This window comes from Mustela nivalis (genome assembly GCF_964662115.1).
Source record: "Mustela nivalis genome assembly, contig: HAP1_SCAFFOLD_797, whole genome shotgun sequence".
Taxonomy (NCBI): domain Eukaryota; kingdom Metazoa; phylum Chordata; class Mammalia; order Carnivora; family Mustelidae; genus Mustela; species Mustela nivalis.
In genome coordinates this window covers 215,687-228,011 of record NW_028135867.1, presented here as the reverse complement: position 1 = coordinate 228,011, position 12,325 = coordinate 215,687, and the positions used below count along the sequence as shown (strand labels likewise).

The 12,325-nt window shown below is 42.8% G+C and overlaps 1 protein-coding gene and 1 long non-coding RNA gene across 2 annotated transcripts; both read right to left on the bottom strand.

Moving 5' to 3' along the window:
- Positions 1-1,200: 1,200 nt before the first annotated feature.
- Positions 1,201-8,802, bottom strand: LOC309857503 (conserved oligomeric Golgi complex subunit 2-like). Its single transcript, XM_082750170.1, has 3 exons — positions 8,745-8,802; positions 6,441-6,521; positions 1,201-1,530 (listed from the first exon to the last, which is right to left on the bottom strand). The coding sequence occupies exons 1-3, from the start codon at positions 8,799-8,801 to the stop codon at positions 1,306-1,308; spliced, it is 363 nt and encodes a 120-aa protein (XP_082606296.1). The 5' UTR covers position 8,802; the 3' UTR covers positions 1,201-1,305.
- A 964-nt stretch (positions 8,803-9,766) lies between these two features.
- LOC309857504 lies at positions 9,767-11,148 on the bottom strand. Its single transcript, XR_014307738.1, has 2 exons — positions 11,001-11,148; positions 9,767-10,104 (listed from the first exon to the last, which is right to left on the bottom strand). It is a non-coding gene; the product is annotated as an uncharacterized lncRNA (long non-coding RNA).
- Positions 11,149-12,325: the final 1,177 nt, after the last annotated feature.

The following is a 12,325-nucleotide window of genomic DNA, read 5'->3' as shown; positions in this document are numbered from 1 at the left end:
ATATTTAGGAACACATTTTCCAGGAGGAACCAGGATTCAGTTTGGGTGACTCTTGACCATTTTGCATCTTCTGACGACTGAAAGTGGTAGTTAATCTACAGTCATGGTTTTAACATGCATTTCGAATGTAATGTGAGTTTCCATCAACATAAAACTATAAGAACTGTCTTCCTAAAGGGCATTCATGTAAGGCCCGTTATTTTCCAGCTTGATTAATGAAAACAAAATTTTTCTGTAATGCTTTCTTCCTACTCTGTATTAGTTTTCAGGACTGGATTGAAAGTGATTTATTGTGGATAGGGTTATACCTGCTCGTGGAATTTTTTTCTGTTCCTGGGTTTTTAAAGGTGGCAGAGTTGACTTTCTGATTTTAATTCATCTTCACTAGATGAAGAATTCACAAATAGGACTTTTTCTTGAAATAACCATAGCCTGGGGGCGGTGAAACCGACGCTCTCTAAGTTGGAAGCTGCTGATTGCTGGCGGCCTCACATGGTGCAGCCCATACTCCGGCCGCTCAGAGGCAGGATACACTGACTCCCTGTATTTAACTGTATCCTTAAAGGTCAAGAACACTGGGTAACCAAGTTCTGGACTTAAGGTACTACCCCACTAACTCGCTCTTCAAAGCCCTTTATCTTTGAATATTCCCTCCCTCCCACCTTCCTAGCCTGGCAAACTCCCCCATGGTCTTCTTTTTTTTTTTTTTTAAGATTTTATTTATTTATTTGACAGAGAGAAATCACAAGTAGTCGGAGAGGCAGGCAGAGAGAGAGAGAGAGAAGCAGGCTCCCTGCTGAGCAGAGAGCCCGATGCGGGACTTGATCCCAGGACCCTGAGATCATGACCTGAGCCGAAGGCAGCGGCTTAACCCACTGAGCCACCCAGGCACGCCCCCCATGGTCTTCAAGACTTAGGCCACATCAATTCTGCGAAGACGCTTCCCTTCACAGACTTTCCCTGCGCACAGAGCTGTCTTCCAGCTCCTCCAGTGGGCATGGGCACCTTGGTGGAGTCATGCTTTTCGGCAACTTCATTAACGTATAACTTATGGAAATGGAAATTGACCTGAAAATGTTCTGATCTGTACCTTCTTCCTAGGCAAGTCCCTCACCCCTACTAAATTAAGATGATCCCTGAGTTATGGCATCACTGTAAGAGACCAGAGCACATGCCTGATTCCTGCCATGCTGATGGGCACCAAGCGGGACCAACCTTTTCTTACAACCAGAAGAGCAGGAACTAAGAGCATCTTCAAGGAAGAGCCCTGAGCTCTCTCGCACCCAGTCAAGAAACGAAGCCAGATTAGATGCTCTGTGTTTGTGGAATGAGGTGCATGGGGGCACAAACCTCATCCATGTACGGTTTCACCAGTACTTGACCGACTAACGCCTCTGCATCCCGTGTCTTGTCAATTGTAGCGTAAGTCTGGAGGCAGTGCCGTATGATGTCCACATTGGAAGTCTGAAGCTCTTCTAGCAGCAGGCCTCCCAGGGACTGCTGCAGCATGGCCGTAATGTGGGCTATATGCTGCAAGAACAGAGAGACCAGGAAAGAAGGTCCAGGCACCACAGTTTCTAAAAGCTCAAATATATGTGTATAATTTATATACATATGTGTTATATATATAAAGCGAGCCTCTAATTCTATCAGAATATATGTAAGATTAAAATCCCAACATTTCCTAGAGAATAACAATGAATCTCTTCTCCCCATGATTGCTTTCTTTCTTTTTTTTTTTTAAGGTTTTTATTTATTTATTTGTCAAGAGAGAGCACAAGCACACAAGGAGACACAGGCAGAAAGAGAAGCAGGCTTCCTGCCAAGCAAGGAGCCCAAGGTGGGACTCGATCCCAGGACCCTGGGATCATGACCTAAGCCAGAGGCAGTGGCTTAACTGACTGAGCCACTGAGGCGTCCCCTCCCTATGATTTCTTTGAAAGTAAGTCGGCTTCATCAAAGTGAAGTTTAGACAATTACGGAATGACAAAAAGTTATTTGCCTCTTAAGCTACGGAGTAAATCTGACAAACGTGCATTTAAACCCAGTCAAGGGCTTTGGATAAATGAACTCTGACTACATCATATGATGTGTCAAGTTACATGAAATTCAGAATTAATTTTACTTGCATAGTTTGGAGACTACGCTTGTGTCTTTACACAAAATCTATCTAGTGTGACATAATGGAAGCAGGGTCCCAAGCAGGAGACACTGAAAAAAAAAAAAAATTCAAAGCTAGCTTCAAAATCCTGTAGAGTAGCAATTATCAGGGGCAATGCTAGGTCAAACCAAAATCATCCAGGAAATTCGCAAACAGCAAATTGAAAATCGAAACCAACACTTGCTGGTCTTACTTTGTCCAGAAGAGGCATGCCTTTGCTCTGAACAGCATGAAAGTGTAACTGGTTAAATTCTGTGGCAATTCTCTCCAAAATCTGTCTAGTCCAGAGAGGGCTAGTAGAGACAATTAGAGAAATGTAATTCCCAAAGTTAAAACCTGCCACCTCCACCGCCCCCCATGCCTTACAGCGCTCAGGCACCTGCACCTGAACGCCATCAATTTTCATGACAAACTGTCTGTGCAGCAGGCCCCAGTGCAAGGGGTGAGGAGCGGGGAGGTCGTAGAAGCCACCGACGCAGCCTGGCCCGGGCCACAGGGCCCAGGCAAGGGGATGGAGCTATTTTAGGTCAGTGTGGGTACAACTGCATGATTCCTCCACGTTCCTCGGGCTCTCCCATTCGTGCCCTTCTTCTCCCTTCTTCTCCCATTCTCTAACCCCCTCCTCTCTCTTGCCCTGTCCTACCGTTCATACCCGAAGCCCCCTCATCTTCTCTGCCTGCCTCATTCTCCCTCCCAAGTACCTCCCCAGTACCAACTACTGCTGTCTCCTCAATCAGCTAAAACTGACCGCCTAGCAGCAACCTGGGAAATTGCTCAGAGCAGTGGACTCCAAGTTTAAATTTACCCAACGGCAGAAAGAGCAAGCTCGGTGCTCCGGGAGCTGGTGAGAAATCACTCACAGTGCATCTGCCATCAAGTGGACTGGATACACTTTCCTCTTGCCCCCCACATTAGAAAGCATTAACCCCATTCAAAAGGAAGTCGAACAGTGAAAGAAAAAAAAAAACACAACAAAGGCCCCAAAGCCCCTGCTGGGCTCTATGAGGCATCCCACATCTGAGGATGGGCAGTCAGGTAGTGAGGAAACACACTGTAAGAAAACCCAAAATCTCTGGAGACCTGCCATGGTGTGCCCCGTCCCAGAGCATCAGAACTGGTGTGGAGGGAAGGCAAGCGCTTGGCACGAACAGTGCCGAAGCCTAATCCCAACCTCTACTGACTGATCCCATGCGCATTTCCTATTTATCCTTTTCTCGGCATTTCTGGGCCTGGCAGAGCATGATGGATTTACTGTGCGCTGACGCTGCTCTGGCTTTCCTGACTCTAGAGCTCAGAGCTGCTCTTCTAGAGAAAAAAGTCCTCCAAGGTAATTCTGAGCAAGAAAGCGCACAATGTCTGTTTATCAAGGACAGTGTTGCAAAGGGACAGGATTGTAGACACAGAGCTCACTGAGGTGTTTCTATCCGAGGAGCACAGCAGCAACAGCAAAGACGGGAAGAACACTGGAGGGCCAGCTCTCCAGGGGCCGAACATGGACATGGCTGGAGGGGCTGGAGGGGCTGCAGGCGCTGCCAAGGGCCGCAGTGAAGCAGAGCCGCTGGAGACACACGGGCTGCAGAAGGGCCGCGTGCAGACTGTCTGCTAAGTGTGGACGAATGGGGCAGAAGCACGAGTGCAACGGGCTAGAGACACAAGCACAGTGGAGGCTGACCACTTAGTTGAATGCCTTGATGTGAAAGGGGACAGAGACCTAGGACCAGAGAATCGCTTCCTTTGGGATGTGTCCGTTCTTAATCTCCATCATGAGACATGTGGAGCATATGGTCTCTCAAGTTCCTTCCAAATCTAAAACCTTAATTCCTAAAATTTAGAAACCTAACTCCGCCTGCAAGGGGAGGGACTGTTAGCGTCACACAACAGAGCACTCAGGGCACCAGGCGACCTTGACGCAGGCAGCCCAGCTGGTATGTGTAGGACCAGCCCCGGCTACTCCCACTGCACCACTGTGCGTCTCACAGTGCTGACAGGACCTAACTACTCATTTTCTGAGTCACTCATCTACCCTGGCTGATTGAAAATTCACACCAGGAAGGGAACAAGACAATCACAGTATAACAAAGAGAGCCATCATCTTTTTCCTATTTCATAAGTTTTTTCTTTCCTGTTTGTAAATTTCAACTGGATATGTCCTATACTGTTTCATAATAATATAATGCTGGTGCAAAATACATCAATGGTAATACTCTGGGCATGTCTAGGAAAAAAAATGAGATGGAGAAAAACCAAGATGAATGGTAGGTATGCCTTAAAGATCAACAGGACTTTGCTAGTCCTCAGGGAAGGTGATTCCAAATATACTTTTACACTGCAAGCATAATGACGTGTTGGAACTGTGGTCTATAACCAAAGGGTTTATAGGAACGTGTTATAGATTTCACCATTTCATGCTCTCCACTCTCCTGGAGCTACATTCTAGCCACAAACCTGGATTTTCTTCTTGTTCAGAAATGAATTCTAACTAAGCTGTCCCCGCCTAATTAGATTGGATGTGAAGTATTAATTTATGTGCTACTTAGTTAAAAAAAAAAAAATGCTTACCTGCTTGCTTCTAGTGCAGAGGTTTCTTTCGAACTTTGTGAATTTAAGATTTTTTCAATCTTTTCAACTGATCAAATAACTTGTATAAGCCTCAACACACACATCTATAAAAATAAAAATTAAGCAAACAAAAAACGTCACCATCTTTACTCTTAATCATCTTTATTTCCCATGCTAAATGCAGGAAAATATAAGACCAAAAGTTAACTTCAAATATATAGGGCATGCTATATTTTGAATATTTCTATGAAACACAGAATTCTCAAGAATGCAAATCTTAGTTCTAGAATAAGCATACTTCCATATTCTATTGCAAGTTTATAGAGGAAAAAAAAAAAAACCCTAGACTTTGCTTTCTCATATTCTATACTCTTATTTCTTTTTTCCCCATCCTGAATCTTTCTATGGGCATTTCTTTCCTATTTTTTTAAAAAAGATTTGTTTATTTGAGAGAGAGAGACTGCATGTGCGCGTGCAGGGGAGGGGCAGAGGGAGAGAGAGAATCTCGAGCAGACATCCTGCTGAGCACAGAGCTCAATGCGGGGCTCAATCACATGATCCTGAGATCATGACCTGAGCCAAAATCAAGAGTCGGACGTTTAACCAACTGAGCCACCAGGCGCCCCTCCATTTGTTTTCTTATGGCCCTTTATTCATGTTTTAACTTTGGCTCCGATTGTACTGGCCCTCATATACCTATATGCCCAAGCACCAAATCATTAAAGACCTTTTACACTACAAATATTATCAAAGAGGTTGAGGGACATTATGAAAACTCTCATCCTTAAAGAACAAAAAAATACAAAGTCATCCATTCAATAAATAATAATAATAATGAACACCCCTGGGAGCTCAATATTCATTCCGACGGGGGGTGGGGGGGACACGAGAAAATAAAGCAAGAAATACACCCTGCTCTCACAAAGCTTACTGTTTTGTCTGGAAGCGCACGACAAGCATTCTTTGGACAAAAGCTGTGAGGAGATCCAGAGGTGAATTAAACAGAAGGTCCCTCAAACAGGCTTCTCCCCACTGAGATTTTAACAAATATGCTAATAATACACATAGAAAACATTGTACAGAGCAGCAGGCGAGAGTCAGAAGCCCAGACTCCCAATGCCCGCTGTGCCCCTACATCGTTATGATCATGAATGATATCGGGGACACTTGGAACTGGAGATAGCACTAAGGGGCACACTCCCGGGGTGAGCCCTCAGATGTACAGAGCCGTTGCCTGTCTCACACACCTGAAACTAAGCCAACACCGCATGCTAACTACTGGGAATTGAAAAAATTAAAGTGAACACCAGAACATAAAGAACACAGGATCAGAAAATAACAGCAAACCTACGGCAGAATCCTGAGTTTGCTTTGGAAAGCCCACTTCTCCCCTAGTCTCTAATATAGGCCTATTTTCTTTACAGGGCCGCTGACAATTTATACAGTCGTTAACTGTCAAGCGCTGCACCGACAACAGTTATCACTGTTTCTTGTTCTGGAAGTGGGTGATCTTGAGATCGTGTGGGTACCTCTGAAATTCTGTCTTCTTATTTCAGGTAGATAACGTGACATAATGCATAAAATGCACATGCGTGAGAGCTTTGAAAAAAAGCTAAATTTAAAAAAAAAGAAAAAAAGCTGAATAGTGCTGACAAGTTCGCGGAGACAAGAGGAGAGGGCTTCAACTGGCATGCAGCATAAGAAATCTACTGGAGGGTACCTTTTTCTTCCTTATGTCCTCTTGTTTACACATTCGTTCATCTACTGCCCGAATTCCTTCACTGACTGATGACCTGAGACTCTTTAAAAGAATAATAAAGAAAATGTATTACAGACATTGTTTTGTCACATTATCAATTTCCTATATCTCATTCAATTCCACAGAAATTAATACCTGTGCACCAGTACTATGCAGATATTGACAAGAAAAAAAAAAAAACATGATATACCAGACACAGTTACTGTTGAGGGGACTCATGACCTGGGGGCATAATGACACGAAGGCAGGGTCGCATGGCCAGAAGAAGAATGACATATACAGTGAAAGTTATGGGGATGAGGGGGCTTAGAATGGAGAACAGATAATATGAAGCAAAGTACAGGAGAGTCTGGAAATGCGACGGGGCTCGAATCGGACTCTGAAAGCCATGTGTACACAGCTGCCGAGGTGGGGAGGGGATGGGGAGCAGATGTAAGTGCACACACACTCAGGGGCAGGGTCAGACAGGCACACAGCCATGTGCACTGCAGGCTTCCTTCTGGAGAGAAGTAGAAATAGGAATGGAGGGCTAACTTCACTGAGATGAAGTCTTTAGATTCTGCATATTTTGGAGAACGAAAGAATGTCAAAGCACTGATGCATGATGATGAAATGTGGGTATGGAAATACCAGGAATCAAGAATGAAGAACAGAAGACCAGAAAAAGGCAGAGCACAGAGGTAGAGAAACATGTCCAGAAGCTAATGAATAAAGAGATAATTAGGAATTAGGGCCAAAACAAAGGTTAACAGAAACAACTAGAATGAAGTAGGCATATCACAAAAATTCCACAGGAAGGTGAATTAATTCACTCCATCAACATTATGAAACACCTCCTGGACGTCAGTATTGTGGCAGCCTACAGGGATGCAATGAAGACAGATATAGTCGTATCCCTCAGTGGTCTGAGAATCTCACAGAACAGCTTCAGAGTTGGGACCAGAAAGGCAGGTCAGGCCTGTGGCTGAGCAGGACCAAAGTGGCCATAAAAACAGGCCATGGAAAAGGGAGGGGATACGGTGATGGCAGGGGGTGAGGCGGGACGGGAGCCTGTGTGAGTAGAGCAAATCTGCCTCCAGGAAGGGGGTTCGAGAGAAGAGTGGGAGGCCAAAGGAAGGCTAGGCTTGGGAAACAACACCACTATGAGGCCCCGGGAGGAAGAGGCACACCAAGGAGGCAGTGGGAGAGCCCCACAGCGGCTGGTGTGGAATCCAACAGCGGACCATGAAAATCCCTTCCATTCCAAGGAAAAGTATCTTTAACAAGATTTTGTAAAATTCAAATGAGACATAAACCATGGAAAGTATTGGCTACCTCAAGGCACAACTCAAGATTTTTACCTGTTTCACGAACTCTTTCCTGCCTGCCCCTCCCCTAGGCTTCTCAGCACTGATATTTCCATTACTCCGCATTTTTCTTGGTTCTAACCATGTACTGTGTCTTCACTTAAATTATGTTCTCCTTATATTCTCTCTAGGATGCAGGCACTGTCTTAGGGGAGGGACGCAAGAGGCCACTCAAGCTAGAGGAGACACACAAGGAAGGATGGTGTCGTTTATGACAAGTTTACGACAGGGCATCAGAATGGACAGAGGCCGTAAGTCAGGGCACCAGACACAGACGGGGGGGGGGGCGGGAGGGGAGACAGGGCAGCACAGTTTTCTGTAAGAAGTGATGCCACAACTGCCCCTCCACTGTTCACCCAGGTGGAGTTCCTATTCCCAATGGCTTAGAGGTGGGGAGTCCCATTCCCACAACAGAGATTTTTCTGAGAGAACATGCAAATGTAACATTTATTAAGTATTACATTTTATTTATATTATCCTTCAGTTCCATTAGGGATTACACAGTTTTTGTAGATCAGCCCAGGAACCTAACCACACGTAGATTACGTGGGGTGGGGGGGGATATTTACAAGATTACAAACTGTTAAAATACAAGTCATTCGTAAGTTAGAAACCACTTACATATGACCAAAGTGGCATTAATAAGTTGAATTTGGAAATATGCTTCCTCTCCCCTGACATTTTAAGGTTGTCTACTCTGAGAATATGTCTTCTTCAAATCGAACATGTTTTTTTAGGTTTTTAGCATATGCAAAAACGAAATCATTTACAACTCTTCTGAAGGTGAATATTATAATCATGAACCGTTAAAATACAACCACCAGTACCACCAAACTAACAGATGAAAAGAATTCTTAGAGAAAAGCCGACGAGGACAACAGGCGTCACAGCAGACTGTTTTCATTAATTGGGGACTTACCAGAACTTCTCGTAACTGTCCCAAAGGCACAGAAAGTTGATTGAGGGCTTTGTCCATGCCAACCTAAAGGCAAAACCAGGTTGGCACAAACACATCACGATAAGGAGTAATAGTGACGTATCTATTTAACGATCAAAGCAGTACCAGATTTAACTTGTTTTTTTTGGCACAACCGTATTTTGCTACATAACTAGCTAAACAACAGAAGTGTTATTTGGCCATTAATGTTGTTCATAGAATATGAAAAAAATCTGTTGAAATACATGAAACTATAAAAATAAGGGAAGTCAGGAGAAACGAAAGTTTCCTTAAGAACAATTTGCCTTTAGATGACATTTTAAATGAATGTGAAAAATTTTCACAGAAGGTGAACAGTTCTCTGTCTGTAATTGATGATACTCAGCCAGCTGATGTGAAAGTCTGACGGGCTATGTCTCTCTTAAACATTATTATAAGCCTTGAGAAAAATAGAAATTAAACAGAAGTAAAATTTTCTAGGTTTTTAATCCTATTGGGATATTTATCTTAGTGGTATATTTCCCAAAAGCAAATGTGCATCATTAATTTTAATGCTTCTTGAAATTCCCACGGAGCTGCAACTTTCTGTGCTTCTCTGGACAAACAGATTTAAAACAAAATGAAGCATCAACAAGGAGACTTTTCTGCCAAGGAACAAAATTCAACATTTCTAAACGGCTTTTACAAACAATTGATAAGCTCACTGCAAATCATTCTTATATTTTTATAAAACCAAACTTTTTAAATATCAATATTGGCCAATGTTCCCTCAACCTAGCTCTGGCTAACAGATATACCTGGGAGTAAATTAAACATTGTAAGAGTGGTGGACATTTGCTCCTACAAATTAGTCTAAATCAAGGAAGACTTCAGGGTAATCACTTAGCAACTAATAAAACAACCCCTTGGGTATTATTATCCTTTACTTTTCACTGTTGACTAATGAATTTGAAACATAATCAAACTAGAGCAACCTTAAATGAATAAAAACTAAAACAAAAAAATGTATTCCAAAAAGTTTAGTTCTTTTATTAATGAAATTGGTAATTTCTTCAAGTTTCTGGTGGGGTTGGTGGGGTAATCAACTGAAAGGTTTCTAAAAACTCTGCCCTTTTAATAAATATGAAGGAGAGAGAAAGTGTGTGTGTGTGTGTGTAGGACTTGTGAATTTCAGGTTTACCAAGTTTGTGGAAAGGTTGACAAAATCTGCATAATCCTTGTTGATGAGCTCGACCATGGCTATTTTAAGAAGTTTATAGTAGAGTTCCAGATCTCCTCTTAGTTCCTCCAGCTGGACACGCTTCCTACAGTCAGACACAAAGTGATCGACGTTGAAATCTTCCTGAAAATCAAACCAGAAAGAAAAAATGATTGCACTGATACCACATTTTACATAGAAAAATAAGATCAGAGAAAGAATAAGAGGCCGTATTACTGCAGGGGAACACACACAGGACATCAGGGGGTCTGCTCACTTCCTAAGATTATGGGAAAGGGGGCCCCTCACCAAGACCATTCTCTCCTGTTGCCTAACTCTAAAGGCATTTTATTTCTTTTAATTATACATTTCAAAGAGGCTCTTCTCAAAATAGAAGCAGCTTTTTCTTCTTAATTTTAACACAGCGATTCACATCCTTCCAGACTTTGTTTTGGTCTCTTTACTTTTTTTTTTTTTTTTTAGATTTTATTTATTTGAGAGAGAGAGACAGAGAGAACAAGTGGGAGGAGGGGCAGAGGGAGAAGCCAGCTCTCTGCTGAGCTGGGAGCCTGATGCCAGGGTTCATTCCAAGACCCTGAAATCAAGATCTCAACCGAAGGCAGACGCTTAACTGACTGAGCCACCCAGGTGCCATAGTCTTTCTCTTTAAAATATAAATTACTTTTGGGGTGCCTGGCTGGTTCAGTGGTTATGGGTTCAAGCCCACATTGGGCTTTCTGCTCAGCAGGGAGCCTGCTTCCCTGTCTCTCTCTCTGCCTGCCTCTCTGCCTACTTGTGATCTCTGTCTAATAAATAAATAATTTTTAAAAAAATAAAATATCAATTACTTTTTAAAGAAACTGACATATAATGGACACATGTTAGTTTCAGGCGTACAACATAAAAATTCCATATTTTTATCTGTTGTGAAATGATCACCCAAAGACTAGTTAACATCCATCACCAAACATACACAATTTTTTCTTGTGCTAAGAACTATTAAGCTTTAGCAACTTTAAATATATAATAATATACGGCACCTGGGTAGCTCAGTGAGTTAAGGCCTCTGCCTTCGGCTCAGGTCATGATTCCAGGGACCTTGGATCGAGCCCCACATCAGGTTCTCTCCTCAGCAGGGAGCCTGTTTCCTCCTCTCTCTCTGCCTGCCTCTCTTCCTACTTGTGATCTCTGTCAAATAAATAAATAAAATCTTAAAAAAAATATATATATATATATGTATATATATATATATATACATATATATATATATATATATATTATACTATGCAGCCATCAAAAGAAATGAAATCTTGCCATGTGCAATGACGTGGATGGAACTAGAAGGTATGCTGAGTGAAATAATCAGAGAAAGACAATTATCATACAATCTCCCTGATATGAGGAATTTGAGAGGCAAAGTGGGGGGTGTGGGGGTAGGGAAGGAAAAATGAAACAAGATTGGATTCGGAGGGGGGCACCTGGGTGGCTCAGTGGGTTAAAGCCTCTGCCTTCGGCTCAGGTCATGATCACAGGGTCCTGGAATCGAGGCCACATCGGGCTCTCTGCTCAACGGGGATCCTGCTTCCTCCTCTCTCTCTGCCTGCCTCTCTGCCTACTTGTGATTTCTGTCTGTCCAATAAATAAATTAAATCTTAAAAAAAAATATTGGATTGGGAGGGAGACAAACCATAAGAGACTCTTAATCTCACAAAACAAACTGAGGGTTGCTGGAGGGAGGGGTGTATGGAGAGCGTCGTGGGGTTGTGGACATTGGGGAAGGTATGTACTACGGTGAGTGCTGGGAAGTGTGTAAGCCTGACAATTCACAGACCTGTAACCCTGGGGCTAATAATACATATTTCTAATAAAAAATAATAAAATTAATATACAATAATACACAGTATTATTTACTACAGTCACTATGATGTACATTACATCCCCAAGGCTTATCTTATTAACTGGAAGTTTATACCACTGGACCCCTTCATCTATTTCCTCCACAACCTCGCCTCTGGCAACCACCAATCTGTTCTCTATGACTTCATTTTGTTTTGTTTCTTAGATTCCACATGTGAGGGAGATCATACAGTATTTCTCTTTCTCTGTCTGACTTATTTCACTCAGCACAATATCCTCAAGGTCCATCCATGTTGTTGCAAATGGCAAGACTTCCTTCTTTTTATGGTTAATATTCCATCGTATACACACACATTGTCTTTATCCATTCACCCCATTGGTGGACACTTTAGTTATTTCCAAGTCTTGGTTGTTGTAAATACTGTGATACTCACTACCGTGAGTGTGAATCTTGCTGGCTGCTTGAGCCAGGTGATCTAGAGTTATACCTGGGTAGCAACTGCAAACC